The sequence below is a fragment of the Alnus glutinosa genome, chromosome 9 (assembly GCF_958979055.1).
Source record: "Alnus glutinosa chromosome 9, dhAlnGlut1.1, whole genome shotgun sequence".
Taxonomy (NCBI): domain Eukaryota; kingdom Viridiplantae; phylum Streptophyta; class Magnoliopsida; order Fagales; family Betulaceae; genus Alnus; species Alnus glutinosa.
In genome coordinates this window covers 17,699,244-17,716,004 of record NC_084894.1, presented here as the reverse complement: position 1 = coordinate 17,716,004, position 16,761 = coordinate 17,699,244, and the positions used below count along the sequence as shown (strand labels likewise).

General features: G+C 39.5%; 1 protein-coding gene across 1 annotated transcript; it reads left to right on the top strand.

Moving 5' to 3' along the window:
* The first annotated feature begins 1,841 nt into the window (after positions 1-1,841).
* Positions 1,842-16,646, top strand: LOC133877987 (vacuolar fusion protein MON1 homolog). Its single transcript, XM_062316464.1, has 14 exons — positions 1,842-2,588; positions 5,934-6,013; positions 6,145-6,216; positions 6,347-6,386; positions 10,378-10,479; positions 10,834-10,955; positions 11,663-11,795; positions 11,969-12,060; positions 13,160-13,241; positions 13,435-13,499; positions 13,726-14,019; positions 14,134-14,225; positions 14,515-14,579; positions 16,472-16,646. Exons 1-14 carry the CDS (start codon positions 2,082-2,084, stop codon positions 16,565-16,567), a joined length of 1,842 nt encoding a protein of 613 aa, XP_062172448.1. The 5' UTR covers positions 1,842-2,081; the 3' UTR covers positions 16,568-16,646.
* The last annotated feature ends 115 nt before the right edge of the window (positions 16,647-16,761 follow it).

Below are 16,761 nucleotides of genomic sequence, written 5' to 3'. Positions count from 1 at the left end.
TGTCGAATCACTCTCACATACTCACTATAGTAACAGGGTTCAAAGGGTCGGATTACACAAAATAAACCGAAGGGGTGGTGGGGTATTTATAGGGGAGAAATCGTAAAAGATAATGGTGAGTTGATTTGCCTCCTATCGATTGTTCGGTACCCAAGCTCGAATGTTCATGTATTATTGCAAATGTTCATGTACGGTCTTCGAATGTTTGTGTACTATTTGTTGTACATATCAACGACATGAGATGTTCCTTCTAACACACATTATTAGAACACATCATCGAACATTTGTGGTGGGAAAATCGATCGTTCGCAGTGGGAACTTTGATCGTTTGTTACTCTCAGTGAATGTTCGGTCAACGTAGAGAGTTAAAAAGTCCTAATTTTCAATTAAGACCTTCTTTATCGTATTAATAATTTGGGCCACTACAGCTAGAGAACCTTGGAATGTTAGTGTAAGAGAAATCGTACGTGGGAGAATTGATGGGGAATCGGCCCCGCTCAATTAGGCTAAAAATGATGGTCTCTTCTTGTCGGATCAAAGACTCTCGTACCGACTCAAGCGTGAGTGCATTCGCCGAACCAGAATCCGAGAGTGCCTCCACCATACGATTGTTTCTAACAAAACCATGAGAAAACAAAAAGTGAATCAGTAATTGCACTAACATGTTTATGCGACGTCAAAGGCTGACGGGAGCAAATGTCAACATTGATAAAGATGTGAAAAAATCTCTACCACATGACTCTTGTCGACTAGTTTTTGTGGATATTTTTTTCTTTTCTTTTTTTAATGAATTGAATGACTTGCACTTGCTAACATGGCATTGCATTGGATGCTGACATGAATACTGAAGTGTTAAATGAGGCATACATGATATATGACAAATCGTTAATTTTGACAACAAACTGATAGAATGATTTATTTTAAACTTGGGCAAAACCTAAGAACCGAATTCTTAAAATTGAAAATCTAATAACTAAATCCAAACCAGATAAAAACATAGGAGCTAAATATAATTTTTTTTTTCTTCCTAAAATAAGGTACGCAACCTTAATTATAATATACATTTGGCGATAACTAGGCTTACATGAGAAGCAAGATAGTAGGCAAAGAGACTAAGGTTGAAATGCGACCAAACATTGCCAAAGATATGACCAATGACCTTTTTTTGTTTTAAATTTTTTTTTGACTTTATAGGAGTACTTTTTGTCTTATTAAAAAAATTATGATATTTTTGTCTTTTTTCTGACCTTAGGGTATGGGGACATTAACAATTTTTTGATATTTTGGAGGTCCTAATTAGAGGTTTGGGGGCATTGTCAATTTAGTGGTATTTGAGGAAAATATGTGCAATGTTTCCTATAAAATAACACTTTTTTTTTTTTTTTGTCAAAACTCCAAAAATTATATGATTATATTTTGTTTTTTTCCTTCTGAAAATAACATCAAATAAATTATGGACCTACCAAAAGCTCAGAACATTGAAGGTTCACGAGTAACCCATGGGCATCCGTCGGAGCCCAATTATTATTGCTCTCAAGCCTCTCATGGGCCCATGCCCGACATACCACATTTATCACCTTGTCAACTTCTTTTTGTCCTGAACAAGAAAAACAAGATTGTCATCACAATGTCATAGGAAAAACAAATCAGAAACAAACAACAAGAAAACCAAAAAACCGTACGTCTCTTTATCCGTAGGCCCAAAGTGAGAGCAATATGGAAATTTCTGAGAAAAGAAATGCTATATTGCCAGTCGTACTAGTTTTGGACCGTGGCCCATTTTGGACCAACAAAGAAGAGTTAAAAGAATAAAACCCGGCCCGTAGGACTGCAATTCGGATCCACTCCACGTCTCCCACCTACTGGTCAGACTGCCTCGGAGGCTCAGCGCTGCGTTTCGTTTCCACGACTGGTAGGCGACGCGTCCACCGTCCCCACAAAACCCACAAACTCCTCTCTCTCGTTCCCTGAGAAATTCACAAATTTCACACACCAAACCCGAAAGCAAAATCCTATCTATTCTATTCTATAGAAGACTCCTTTAAACTCCAAAAAAAAACCTCAAAGCCTCGCTTGCGTCAATGTCCTCAGATTCGACCTCTGGAGACGACTCCTCCGACGCTAACCCTAACCCTACCCCCAAACCACTCGAAGATCAGTTCGCATCGGTCACATTGGCCGAGCCCCACAATGAAGTGCCAGAGAGTCAAGAGGCCCTAAACGGCGTCGCAAATGGGCCTCTGGCGGAGAACAATCACCGAGAAATCGAGAGCACTGACCGAGAAGGAACCGTTAGCGGTGTGGAGGGACGAATTGAGAGCAATTTGGAGGTGGAGGAGGCGAGGGAGAGTGTGGAGCGAGGCGTGGTGTGGAGCAGGACGAATTCGGAGCTGGAAGTGGACGGGCCGTCGAGTCCGAGTAGTAGTGGGTATGCCGGCGAAAGGGGCAGTACCGGTGCGAGTAGTGGTGGGTCGGGGATTGATGGGATTGGCGAGGATGAGATACAGGAAGTGGAAAATGAGGGTTCGGTCAATGGGTTTTCAGATTCGCCGGCCACGTGGGTGCCCGGAAAGCGGCACCTCGATGAGGTACTGCAGTTTGGGAGCTTCTTGTGGATTTTTTTTTTGTCGTTCAACTGCATTGATTTTTTTTTTTTTTTTTAAAAAAAAAAAAAAAAATCAGATTTCAATGATTTTTTGGATCAATTGTGCGCATTTCACAAACAGAAAGGCGCCCGTTTGGATTTATTAATGTATTTGCAAAAACTTTTTATACTCTGTAGTGCATTGCTGCTGGACAATGTGAATTTATACTCTTGTTAAGGAGCTGTACTAGACAATGTATGGTTCCAACAGCTTTGTTCTTTGACTAAGATTCAAGTTTTAGCTGGTCAAAGCTATGAGTAGGTGTTTCCGGATCGGTCTTGGATCCGTGTTTCATCAGTAAATGTGTATTTCACAACAACAGAAAATCAGTATATGTTTCTAGATTGCTAATATTTGATGCAAATTTAATTAGTCTTTGCCTAAAGGCTGTTAGGAGTAAATACTTCATCTTGTGTTTGGACTTTAAGATTGGGGAGATGAATTTGGATTTTAGCCCCAAGTATAATTTGTTTAAATGAGGCTTTGACAAGACATATTAGTAAGTCTCTAATTAGTAGATCGATGTAAAATTTGAATTAGAACGCTAGATCCCTCCAAATTATCAAAACCAAATGTCTCCCATGATTATATTTTCTTTTGAATGTTTTCAATTATCTCTGTGCCAACCTAATTTATAGGATATATATCACGAAAAAATAGAGTATTTAAAGAGGCAATTAAATAAGAATAGAGAATTTTAGGACAAGACAAGAAGATCGAGTCATACATTTAATGAGGCTGCCTCCTATATAAACACATTACACATTGTCCATAAGAACTTCTTTCTGCCCTTCTTGGTAGAAATCACAGACTAAACTGATTGTAGTGCTCACTTTCCCTTGGTAAAAATAGCCACGACTCTTTTAGGTGTCCACTTGCAGAAACAGATGCCTTGGCTTTACTTTTGTTCTATTAAATGTTGAGTGCTTCGTGTGGGCTTTGGATTTGAGGGCTGTTGGTGTTTGGGGGTTTCGGGATCGAAGCTTTTTTTTGTGGGTTTTTCTTGGTTGGGTTCTGTTCGGTGTTGGGTTGTTTGGGTTTTTCTTTTGTTTGCTCTACTTAGGTGTTTCCTGTTGTATATTGCCTATATACTTTGGGGTGCCTTTTATTTTTAATAAAATTTGACTTACAAAAAAAAATGTTAAAACTTCAATAAATCTGGGAGCACTAAATTTGAACCTGCAATGGTATAAAACTTATGGAGCTGGAAAGCAAAATGAAGTAGAAAAAGACGAGGGCATTCTGTTATTGTGCTAGGAAGCTGTCATAGATGCATGGTCTATATAACTAAAAGAAGATACATAAATAAGCCTGTTCCAATTTGGTTGTGAGATAAGAAGGTCTGTAGTAAGGTTTTTCTTTTTTTGCTTTTTTTTTTGATAAGTAGGAGAAATTTATAAAAAAGCGTAAGGCGTCCCTAAAGCACACTGGAAGTATACACAAGGACACCTAAACAAGAAAGGAAAAGAAAAACAACAGGAAACAAACAAAAGAAAAAACCCCACAACCCATAGGAAGACTACTTCCTTTTGCCTTTGCTGCGACTAGACCCTTCATAATTAATAGAACAATGCAAATTCTTCAGTTCCCTCTGGCCTTTCAGCCTGGAGGCAGATCCCGCCTTCGAAGAAGGGAAAGGGACCCAAGATAGCCCCTCCAAAACCTGTGAGAAAGACCAAGCACCCGACATAAACATAGCAGCAATTGCATCGTCCCTAGCCTTTTGATCCTGAGGAAAGGCACCAACACCCTCTCACGGAAAATCATCACCCTCCTCTACCCAATCAATACCATCCTCCTCAACCGAATCAAACCCAAAATTCCAAACAGAATGACTCGAAGACGTTGAAGCTTCAAAAATCTTCAAAGACGACACCACAGGAGCTAGAGCACTAGCTACTACTAGCACCGAATCAGTAGAGGAAGAAAGAGGATTTGGCGAGACGCACCCATTGGGAGCACCTAACCTCACCAAGACAGCCAAGGATGAATCCTGGGCAAAGCCCACCGCCAACTCCGGAGCAAACCCACCACACAGGTCCACCTTATCCGTTGCGGCCACACTCACTTGAGGAAAAGCCTCCGAAGGAGGAATGGAAATGATCCCAGTGAAAGGAGAGACCTTGAACTTGCGCTGATGAGAAAGCAAGAGCTCAGGTAATGACACGGAGAGAGAACCCGCTGTCATAGCCTGAGAAGCAAGCAAGGTAAACTCCGGCTGACTCCCATCCTGCCGAACCAAATCAAGAGGTTGAGTAGACGCCGCCGAGGCCACCGAAAACAATGTCTCCAGAGTGGAAGAGGAATGCTCTACCAACGCCGGAGGAGAAGGCGCTGGAGAACCCAAACCCAAAAGATCAAAGCCCAAACCCACTGGGAAAACGTCATATATGAAACACTGAGTAAACTATCTATTGGCTTGTCCTAAATAAATTTGCAAGGCTTCGAATTAGGATTTTTGCCTTCCCCTTGTAAACAACAGTACATGAACAACACCCATTTTAATTTGTATGGTCCTGATTTTATCAGCCTTGCATAGGTCTTGTACACATGAAGTCTGCCAAACCCTCATTTTTGAGATGTATTAACTCGGGCCTTCTACTTATAAGTTGAGGAGATATATATATGGAACATATTTTTTTTCTTTATGAATAAGATATATATGAAACATATTTGAATGCATAACAGGAGGTGGGGGTGTCTGATACTTGAAGAACGCTTTTACTTATTATACTACATACTCATTTCATTGCAATGAACAATTAGTTAACTTTATTTAGATACCTAGCAGTGAAAGTGAAGTGGCTCCTACCTGCAGGAGCATCTACCGTTTTTTGGGGGATCAGGAAAAGGAAATCTGGTGTGAGGTCTAAGGTCAATGGTAACATGTCACCCTGCTTTAATGAGAGTATTCTTTCCATTAGGAGTTTCTCCCAGCTGAGCTAGGCTACTTCCCTAATGAAACTAAAATAGCATAAATGTAAGAACCCGCAGTAAAGAATAAAAATAAATTATAAAATTTATATAGCGAGCATGGCGATGAACGAATTTTTTTTTATCAGATATTAGATCAATTCCAGAGGTTGATCTTCTATCTGATGCGAATAGGCCTAGGCTCCATGCAGCATTCTTTTTCTATCTTTTTTTTTTTTTTTTTTTTTTTGTGCTCATTTATTTTAAAAATCAGTGGCATATTCATGTATTTTACTTTTGCTGCTGTGCCTGACAAAATTATGTTTATCAAAAACTACACTATTATGTACTGCTTGATTAATAACTGAAGTGCAGGATGATGCTTCCATATCATGGAGAAAAAGGAAGAAGCACTTTTTTATTCTTAGTAACTCAGGCAAACCAATATACTCCAGGTTTGTGTCTGACTTTTGCATATATCAGTATCAGAAACTGCACATTTTGCATTAATGTCAATGCAAAACAGAGTCCAAGCTTATAAATTCTTTTCTGGACCATCTGTTGTTTCATATCTATCAACTACCAGATATGGAGATGAACACAAGCTAGCAGGATTTTCAGCAACATTGCAGGCTATCATTTCCTTTGTGGAGAACGGGTACCTGTTCTTTCTACCTTGGTTTATATTATGAATTCTTTATCTTTGAATATACTCCTATTCCTAGAGTAATAATTTGAAGCCAAATCTATAGAAGCCCTCAATAGTTTCTTCCTTAATCACTTTTCAGGGGGGATCGTGTCAAATTGGTGAGGGCAGGAAAGCACCAGGTCCTTTCACATTCTTCTTTGACTTGAAATTTTTGTTTCTCAAATTATCTGCTTGCTAGCAATCCTTGTTTTGGGGGACAGAAAATTGAACTGTTTTCTCATTCTCCTGATAATGTAACTTTTAGGTGATAATTCTGAATGATTTTCTTTTTTCTTTTATTCTTTGTTCTCTTGGACGGCTGCGTTATTTGCCCCTTTAGTTATTAGTTATAATGATTTTCTTGTATTGTTTTCCTCTTCTTCTTAGTTGTCGTTCTTGTATACTCCCTGTGTACTTGATCACACTTTGTGCTTTTAATGAAATTTCTCTTACTCAAAAAAAAAAAAAAAAAAAAAAAATTCTGAATTTTACCATCTTGAATACCTAAAAGATGTCAATGAAGAGGCTGCTAGTTAATCTATTGAAGTATTGATGTAAAATTCTCTTCTTATGAGTCGTATTAGCTATGCTTGTGTGTAATGATATTATCCTTAGCATTTTGGACTTTGAAGTGCACAAGCGATGTATGCTGTCTCAGAAAGACTTTTACTCAATGTGTACTTTTGACCTTTTATTTTTTCATTGTAAGATGTATATGTCTATCAAGGCACGAGTTTGTCTTTGTTCCTCTTTTTCCAATTTTAGAATTGGACAAAGCAGAAAGGGAAAAAGTTTCCATTTTGATACCAGACCCATTATGGAGCACTTTCTTACTTATTTAGTGAGATGAGTGTTAAATTATCCTCTAGAAGACTCTTGATATTTTTTTGGGGTTTGGGTACAAGAACATAATTGGAAGAAATAAGGGTCAAAGTTTAGATTGATATTTATGTTTCTTTACGGGCTAAGAAAGACACATGGCTACCTATAGGGATATTTGGCACGCCCCTCTCTCCCTCTCTCTACCCTAGTGGTGGCGCGTCCCGCTAGGGCTTCACTTCGTCTCGCCGCTTAAGAGCTTGGCAGGCTCTGGACTACGGGATCCCTATCGTTTTGGAGTGGTTTTGGGCCGTTCTTGGTCAATTCATGTAGCAGTTGGACATCTATTGGTGGGTCTTCGTCGGAGCTTGAAGGTGACTTTGTTTTTTAGGTTTTGGGTTTGTTTGGGGTGGCTTCTCGACTGAAGTTAGCTCGCATCTTTATCTCTCAGGCGACGAGGTGAGCGACGCGTGGAGGCTTGGGGCTTCTGTTTAGTAGGTCTTAGGCATATCTAGGTGAGGCATCCCTTCTCTTGTGGGATCATTGTTTGGGGTGGTTTTTAGTGTGAGTCAGTCGTCGTTCTGCTCGTCGGCGTTGATGTAAGAGGCGCGTGGAGTTTGCATGAGGTTGGGTCCTATGGGAGGGGATTATAGAACAACAATTCTTTGTTGAGGCGAAAACCTTCGTTTTCTCAGAGAGGGAAGGCGATGCGGTGGTCCGGTTGGAAGAAAAAAGGAAGGGATTTACCGGTATTGTTATACTGGGTATTATCTGTATTAGTTGGTCGGTTGAGATGTTGGAATAAGCGCTGCCGAACCCTAAGGCGCAGAACTTCGTCAAATCCTTCCGTGAGGGCCAACAGGTTTGGATCGTTTGACAAGGGAGTAATAGGGCTAGCCACTTTTTGGAGTTGGCGGTGTACACAGAGGATGGCCGGAAAGGGTTAATCCTTCTTCCTGAGGGGCGTGAAGGGCGGGGTTGGAGTCGTGCTGTAGGGGAGTTGACCAAGACGGTGGATTTTCTTGAAGCCACGAGAGTTCTTGCGGTTACAGTCAAATCTACTCTGGCAGAGAAGAAGCTTGGGTCAAAGACTTGGTCAGCGGTGGGCGGGGTGTGTTGCTGTACACGATAGTGGTGCAGAATTTGGGGAAGAGCGCTAAATAGGTGTGTTCTTCGGCTAAGTCTGTTGGTCTTGATCTGATGGGTATTGAGCAAGCGTTTGATGGGGACTTGTGGGGCAATTCTTTTGATCCTCTTCTAGGGTGCGCTCGAGGCTTTGGGGAAGGTATCATTGGGGTTGCAGACTTTGGGGAAGAGCGTCGTTTTGGAGTGTCCGACTCCCTCGAAGTTGAGAATGTTAGAGTGTTTGCTGAACTTTCTGGAAAGAGGAAGAAGCTTCCTTTTTGGGTTTGAAAACTAAACTTATAGAGTTGTGTTCTCCTGTGGAGCGGGCTGCTCGTTTTTTCTTGGGCGGGTTGGAGGAGCTGGGTCGCCTCCTCCCATAGTGGGCCTTCTCGCAAGAGGAAAGGTTTGGCTTGTGTGCAGCTTGATAAGAAGAAAGGTAGGGCTATTCTTTTTAAGTTCAAATCAGTCTCGGGCTTGAAGCCTGGCAAGGCGGGCTTTGCGGATCTGAAGCCCTAGCTCAATTTCGGTTGCATCGAATCTAAGAGGGCGGGCCGGTCTAGGGTCCCCTTGTGGGTGGTGGAGGGTGCAGTTTCCTCATGTTAGGCTACTGACTCAATGATGGCTTCTTCGACGATCTTGTCCTCGCCATCTCTAAGATGGTTCTGGCGGTGGTCCTGTTTTGGTTTTGACGGTGGTTTCTATTGCCCCGATTTTGGCAGCGAGACTTGACGGGTATGGTCACGTTGTCTCACCTCAGTCGTCGTATACAAACGTGGGTTTTGATATTTGGCATCTTGAGTCTTCTCCGGCCTGTTCAGATCTCGTCGTTGGTAGGCCCATGCCGATTTCCACAATGATAGCACCCTCTGCCTCGTCTGTTTTCGAGGCTCTTTTGTTCAATCGGCTGCTTGGGTCCTCTTTGATGAGGTTTGCTGGTGGGGAGCAGCCTCCTCTAGTGTCTGCATTAGAGGTCAGTACCGAGTTGCTGGATCTGGGTTCTGTTTGGAAGCCTAGCTAGTTTGCCTCGCCGGAGCTAGCTCCATCTCCGGCTCTCATTGGGAGTGGTCTAGCGTTCCTTGATGTTTTCAGTGACTGCTCTTCAAGTGTGGATGCGTTAGGTGAAAGGCTGTGTTCTCTCCCTGTGATGTCAAAATCTGGGGCGTCTATTTATCTGTTGGAATCCAACCCGGTGTTTGGATACTTCCGGAAGCCTAAGGTTGGCAGATTGCATGAGCATTTGCTTGCTGAGGATTTGGTGGTAATTAGTGCTCCCCTGGCTCCTTCTATGCCTTTGATTGGGGCCATTGCCAAGCCCATGTTAGCACTTGCGAGGGATGGGGTAGTGTCACACCTGCGCCTTTTCGAGACGAGGTTAGTCAGCCTTTTCTTCAACGTGGCTTCCTTCTCCCAAGCGGTGCAGTCCTTCCTCTGTTAGAAGTGGGTGGGCTCCTCTCTTTGCGGTCCAATCTGTGTTTGGGTGCCCTCCTCTATTGTCTTCCTCAAAGGTGGGTGAATCTTCGAGGGGAGGTGGTTTTGAAGGGGTTGGTGGTTCTCCCGGGGTAGCGATTGATGTTAGTTTCTACTTTCAAACTCTAGGGGTCTCCCACAAAGGGGAATGTGAAGGGCTTTTTGAACTTAATTATGATGCTAGGGGTTTGGGTTCTAGCCGGGGGAAGGCAAGGGAGCCTTAGCTGTGATGTAATGGTCTCTGGGTTTTGTGGGCTTGTTGTTGGGGGGTTTGGGTTTCCTCTTGTATTTGGGTTTTACGGGTATATTTCCTTTCTCTTTTTTCCTGTTTTGGTATCCTTTTTATTTACTTCCTAAATGTTTAGGGGCGCCTTTACGCTTTTTATAAACTTCTTTGATTACCTATCAAAAACAAAGTTTAGACTGCTCACAGACCTATAGAAAATATCATCAGATAAGAGAGAAACCATATGTGATTCCTGCCTAAAAGACTAGTATAAAGGATGATTGAGCATTTAATGCAAGTTCCTTGTCAGAAAATAAAACATATGGACCTCTAGAACCAAGTCCAGATGTTGCTTGAGAAATATAATGCCTAGAAATGGAAGCATGAATAAGTTTACTTTCACAATTTAGAGGGTTTTCAAGTCCTTTCTTTCAAGTCTTTTTCCTTCTTTTGGCAATCAGTTAATAAATTGTTGTAAATATTTGGATGTTCAGGTGGTTTTTCTTGTGAAGGGACCCATTTACTTAGTTTGCATTAGCTGCACAGAAGAGCCTTACGAGTCATTGAGGGGGCAACTGGAACTAATTTATGGTCAGGTAGGACTGCATCCCCCCTCCGCCTCCCCCTCTTAATAGAGAAATGCTAGGTTTCTCAAATTTTTTCTCAAAAAGTTGGTTCCCAAACCATCACCATCCCATCACCTATGCCCCTATTTACTAAAATAATAAATTACATGGGATGGGGACACATCATTTGGGAACCTACTTTTTGGGAAAAAAATTGGGAAACCTATGAGTGCAATAATCCTTCTCAGTATTGATGTGTTTCACTGTTTGACATGTTATGCCCTTTTGAATACTTTGATTACTATCCTTTTTCTTATATTATTATATAAATTTTTCTTATGACAGTCACTCGAATTCACATGACTGATTATGATATGGTTGCAGATGCTTCTTATTTTAACAAAGTCGGTAAATAGATGTTTCGAGAAGAATCCAAAGTTTGATATGACACCTTTGCTTGGAGGAACAGATGTTGTCTTCTCATCTTTAATCCATTCCTTCAGTTGGTTTGTTTCTCTATTCCCTTTTGGATTTTGGAATTCCTTTGTTGTAACACCTGCATTGGTGGGGGGGGGGGGGGGGGGGGGGGGGGGATACAAATTTATGAGCTCCATTCTCAAGCAAAACAAAAACAATAAAATATTCTGCAGAAGTAATTGAGAGAAACAATCTTAATGCGTACATTTGTAGATGCTCTTGTATTGCTTAGTAAATGTATATGGGTCTTAATAAAGAAAATTTTTCTAATTTAAAACAAAAAACTGTGAATGGTCAGGTTTAAAGTATCCACTTTTCAAAGATATATATGTACAATAGTGGAGAATTGAATAATTTGTATATTTAACTTTCTACAGCTAATTAGGTTCAATACAGTCTTTATTCTTATGCTACATTGGATGCAAAGCCAGTGATCGAGTCGTACAAATGTCTCATTCGTTCTAGTGCTCTACAGCATACCTTATAATATGTCTTAACCTCCATGTTACTTCTCTGTTCTGTATGGATATGTGTTGCTATTTATGATAGTTCTTGATCTCTTCCGTACTCCGTGAATTTAAAATGCCTGTCATATTTTTGAATTATTTTTCCCAAGGTCTCCTTTGCTATTCTGTTAAGTTGCAAATCGTAAGGACCATGCCCCCTCCCTTCCCCCCAAAAGAAAATACCATCCTAGTTTAATGGTGCTCATATTTTGCTATTTTATTGATTTCAGGAACCCAGCCACATTTCTTCATGCATACACTTGTCTTCCCCTTGCTTATGCAACGAGACAAGCTGCAGGTGCTATATTGCAAGATGTTGCCGATTCAGGTGTTCTATTTGCAATATTAATGTGCAAGCACAAGGTTAAAATCCCCTCCCTCTTTTTTTCGTCCCTTTTTTTCTTTGTCTGAATCTTTTCCTCCTCAGGGAACTATATCTTGAGTTAGTTCTTTTCCTTTCTTCCCATTTTTTTTTTGTCTAATTTATTAATAATTTACTGGTTAGGGCAATATAAAGCCTTGAAGTTTGATTGCAGGTTGTCAGTCTTGTTGGTGCTCAAAAAGCTTCTCTTCATCCTGATGATATGCTACTGCTTGCCAACTTTGTTATGTCATCAGAATCATTTAGGCAAGTTATTTTTCCTTTGATAAGTCTTATGTCATCTTTTGATGATCATCCTGGCATGGACAATTTTATTTTGTAACATGACTAAGAGGGACACAGAACTATTCCTTAGTTTTATTGTTTGTTGATAAAATTGTGTCTTTTTAAGACATTTTGCTATAGAAAATTTATGTGGTGCTGGCACTTTTAAATTGCTCAACTGGGTTCCACTAGGTCTGGCGGGTCTGCTCTTTAGCTAATTTATGTTTTGGTAAATGAAATTGTCAGCATTCCTGTCTTGTCTTACTTTATGGTTTCTGCAAAATATCGCTGTCATAAAGTTCAAATTGAAAAGTAGAACTCTTTATATTACCAAGAGTAATGCATTTGTTACTAGTTATGCATTTCCTGTTTGTGCCACACTTTCAACATCCACGTTTTCACGCTAATTTTTACTTTTGACATATGTTCTTCCAAATTTGTTTCTCATGAAACATGCCTAGTTTGTTTTTTCTTTAGTTATGAACATTTTCTTCTAGTTGATGGGCACATGCCAATAGCATAACCACCCAAAAGAATGGTATCATGGCCCCGTTTGACAACCCCCTCCCCTTCTTTTCACTTTTCCTAAAAAATATCAACTTCAAAACATTTTTCACTTTTTATATCACATCAACAATTTTTTATTACTATTTAAATAAAAAAAACCCACTACAATATAATTTTTTTTTTCACTTTTCCAAATAAATTCTTTCTACTTTATATCACATTAATCACTTTTTACAGCCACCTCAAAAAAAAAAAAATAAAAATAAAAATAAAAATTCCCCTCATACTTGGGGGGGTTACCAAATGAGGGCGATCATTCTTATCTAATTTCCTGCATGACATCTTCAACTTCTCTTCTTCTTTTTTCTTTTTTTTTTTTTGTTCTGTTGATACGTGAGCTCAATGCATAATTCTTAAGATATGTTTCAAATTGACAGTACAAAAGATAATACACAATGAGAAAGCTATACTTATTCTTTGATTATGTCCAACTAGACTTAAATCTTAGTAGATCATTTTGTTTCTTAACATTTTTGTGAGACTAGCCTTATTTGTGCTTTTTGGCTTTATGCAGGACTTCTGAATCTTTTTCACCAATTTGCCTTCCAAGATATAATCCCATGGCCTTTTTGTATGCTTATGTCCATTATTTTGATGTGAGTCTTGGATTCACAATTCGCTTTCAAGTTTAACTTCTTATTGTATAAGATTCTGGCTAGTGGTTGTAGGAAAAAAGGCTGGCCTTTCATCTTTTTTTTTTTTTTTAAATGCAAATTTTACGTTCAATCTGCACTATATCTGGTTAGATCAGTCCCACAAAAATGATTTGACAAATTTTACTCGTGGCAGGTTGACACATACTTGATGTTGCTCACTACAAGTTCTGATGCCTTTTATCATCTTAAGGATTGCAGGTAAACTATGCTTTTTGAATAATTTCAGTTGGAGTGCATTATGTTGCATCTTCTTTGAAGAAAAATACCATATTTTTTGGCATAGTACCACTGATGTGACCAAAAAAGAAGAGGAGTCTAACTATATATTGATGTACGCATGCACTACAAAAGAAATATATCCAAGCTTCCTGTATTATTTTTCGCTCTTTATTTTATGTTGAGAAATTTTACTGTAATTTCATAGGATTCGTATTGAAGTGGTTCTTTTGAAGTCAAATGTTCTTAGTGAAGTTCAGAGATCCATGCTGGATGGTGGGATGCATGTTGAGGATTTGCCCACTGATCCATTACCTCGTTCTGCATCTGTATCTCCGCATCTAGGACAACCTAAAGATTCTCCTGAGAGATTCAGACAAGCATATGTTGGCACTGGTGGTCCTGCTGGACTTTGGCATTTCATATACCGTAGCATATATCTGGATCAGTATGTATCTTCAGAGTTCTCACCAGCAATTAGTAGCTCACGACAGCAGAAAAGGTAATACTGCTGAATCTTGCAGCTACTCTGCTAGACAAGCTTTTAATTCCTTTATGTGGTGAAGCTAAAAAAAGTAATTGTTGTCTATAAGATAACTAGTTACTTGTTTTGCAGATTATATAGAGCTTACCAGAAACTTTATGCTTCTATGCATGATAGTGGAATTGGTCCTCACAAAACTCAGTTTAGAAGAGATGAAAATTATGGTATTTTAATCTCTCAGTTCATACTACAGCCAAAATATGCAATATATGTTGGTAGATTTGCATGAAAAAGTTATATTTAAAATCTGTTTTCTGTTTTGGTGTATGTGCTTTGTTCTATCTTATTTCAGTCCATAATCAGAATTTGGCTTCTTGTTGTTTGAACCTCTTTCTCTAATCACTTACCTTAACATGTTTGGTTTGGTTGCATCAGATAGATTTTCATGTTCATGTTTACGTGCTTCATTAGAAGTCTTTCCTTGTAAATTACATGATCAATTTTTTGTGGCAGTTCTACTCTGTTGGGTCACCCAGGATTTTGAACTATATGCAGCATTTGATCCACTTGCAGACAAGGTATTATTCATGTTCATGTATCTCAGATTCTTTTTCAGTTTTTGCTTTATTCTAACTATTCACATACTTGCCGACCTTTTTTGTTACCCAAATATCGGGTTGAGCACTGCCCCCTATGGGCGGACTTCAGCCCTACCCTGCCCCCGTATCTGCCCCCAGTGGAGGCAGTTTTCACTATGGATAGGTGGCAGGATCCATCCATATCCACCCCCCAGCGGACAGATAATTGGTGGTAATCCGTCCGTTTTAACAGTAGACAATAATAGATCCTCAAAATCAAAAACAGCAAATACCAAATAATAGATCCAGAAAATCAAAATCAAAACCAATAACCACATCATACCATAGATCCACAACCACAAAATCAAAACAGCAAAAAATAGATCTACAAAATCAAACATATAGTTGAAGGCTGCGAAGACTTGAGTCCCAAACACCATGTCACACGACTCTCTAAAGCACCCTCAACTATTAGATCTCGCTCTTCCTTTTCCTAGATCAATGTTGTGAAGTCCTTGATGATGCTGGGAGAGAGGAGAATGAGAGGACTAAGAGAGAGGAGAATGAGAGGACTAAGAGAGAGGGGAATGAGAGAAAGTGAGGGAAACGACTTTCTAGAATGTGCGTTTCAGGGGGTGTGCTTTGCGTTTTGTAAAGCATAACATAAAAAATATGTATATGCGGGCAGGCGGGTATCAACGGCCCCGCATACCCAATACCCAATATCCACCTATTAATGTGCGGATTTTCTACTTATCAAAAAATGTGCGGATTTTCTAAACCCCATCTGCTCACCCAGGGTAATGGGGGAAAAATCCGCCTATTACGCTTGCGATTGGGCGGATTTGAGTCAACGGGCCGATAAAACCTGCCTGCAGCTCACCCCAACCCAAATATAGTTCTTCTCTATGAGGAGCTTAAATTTAAAATCTATATGGATAGTTAACTGTCAAGGTAGGGTTTAGAGTACCAGCAACAGCTTCCCTTAAACTTTTTCTCAATTTAAGGAATTAAACCACTTTTTGCTTTAAGGAACTAAACATTTAAATGCACTCCACAATAGCTTTCCTTATCATTTCCCTATACCATTTAACTATTCTTTAAATTAAATGCTAGGAAAAAGAGAGGGGAAAGATAAAGCATTGAAATATTGCTTCAAATAAATGGTAGAGGAATGAGAGAGGAAAGAGAAAGTTTTTTATACTAAAATAATGTTAATGGAACCACTTTTGCTTCCCTAAATTTAGGGTACAACTTTTAGTTCCCTTGTGTTTCTTTGGTTTAGAGAACAACAAGGGAATCTGATTTAATGAATTTTTTAAGAGTTTTCCCTACATCTAGGGAAGGAAATGGGATTTAGGAAAGCTGCTGCTAGTGTTCTTAATAGTATAAAAATATATTTATAGTGATCAGATTAAGTAATGTGTTGGATATTTTTGGACCCAACACAACTAGCTTTATTCTTCCCCTTAATAAGTGTTCTTCACTTTAAAAACTCAATGAACGATTTTGATGGTCCAATGTTGTAACCTTCAGTGCCAATGCTGTAGCCTGTAGGTAATATATTTCTTACTGCCAAAGGATTTTACAATATTGTACCCTTTTTTTGGTCAAATAGATATTGACCTTCTTGATAGCTTTACCTGGTACAGTCTAGATGAACTGTTGATGTTTACATGTTTTTCACTTGTTTCATCATGAATCCATGTTGCCAAAGTAATTAGCTTGTGTTTAGTATATGTTATCATCCAAAACAGTACAGTGGGTTGGTGACGTCGCCTGCTGTTGAAAAAGCGAGCAGTCAGTCGAGCTATTATTGATCATTTGTTACCTATTCTTTCTACATACTGTTGTTGGATGCATTCTGAGTTGTGATTTACACGTGTTTACAGGCATTGGCGATAAAGACTTGCAACCGAGTTTGCCAATGGGTGAAAGATGTGGAAAATGAAATTTTTTTGCTGGGAGCAAGCCCCTTTTCATGGTGATATACCCTATGATTCTGTAATACAGCATGTACTATAGTTTTGTTTTATTTAATAAAATCCCACAATTATTTTGTTCCCACACACTTCCATTGGCATGATGCTGATTTGCTGATAGTAATGTACTAATTTGTTGAGTCTCCTTTTAGAGGATGGCTTCCTCAGCGTCATTGTCAGTTTGTAGCCAGGAGCAGTCC

Coding starts and splice junctions, on each gene's coding strand:
- LOC133877987 (XM_062316464.1), top strand. CDS start 2,082: ATGTCCTCAGATTCGACCTCTGGAGACGACTCCTCCGACGCTAACCCT. Junction 6,014..6,144: donor GGCAAACCAATATACTCCAG/GTTTGTGTCTGA, acceptor ATCAACTACCAG/ATATGGAGATGAACACAAGC. Junction 6,217..6,346: donor ATTTCCTTTGTGGAGAACGG/GTACCTGTTCTT, acceptor ATCACTTTTCAG/GGGGGATCGTGTCAAATTGG.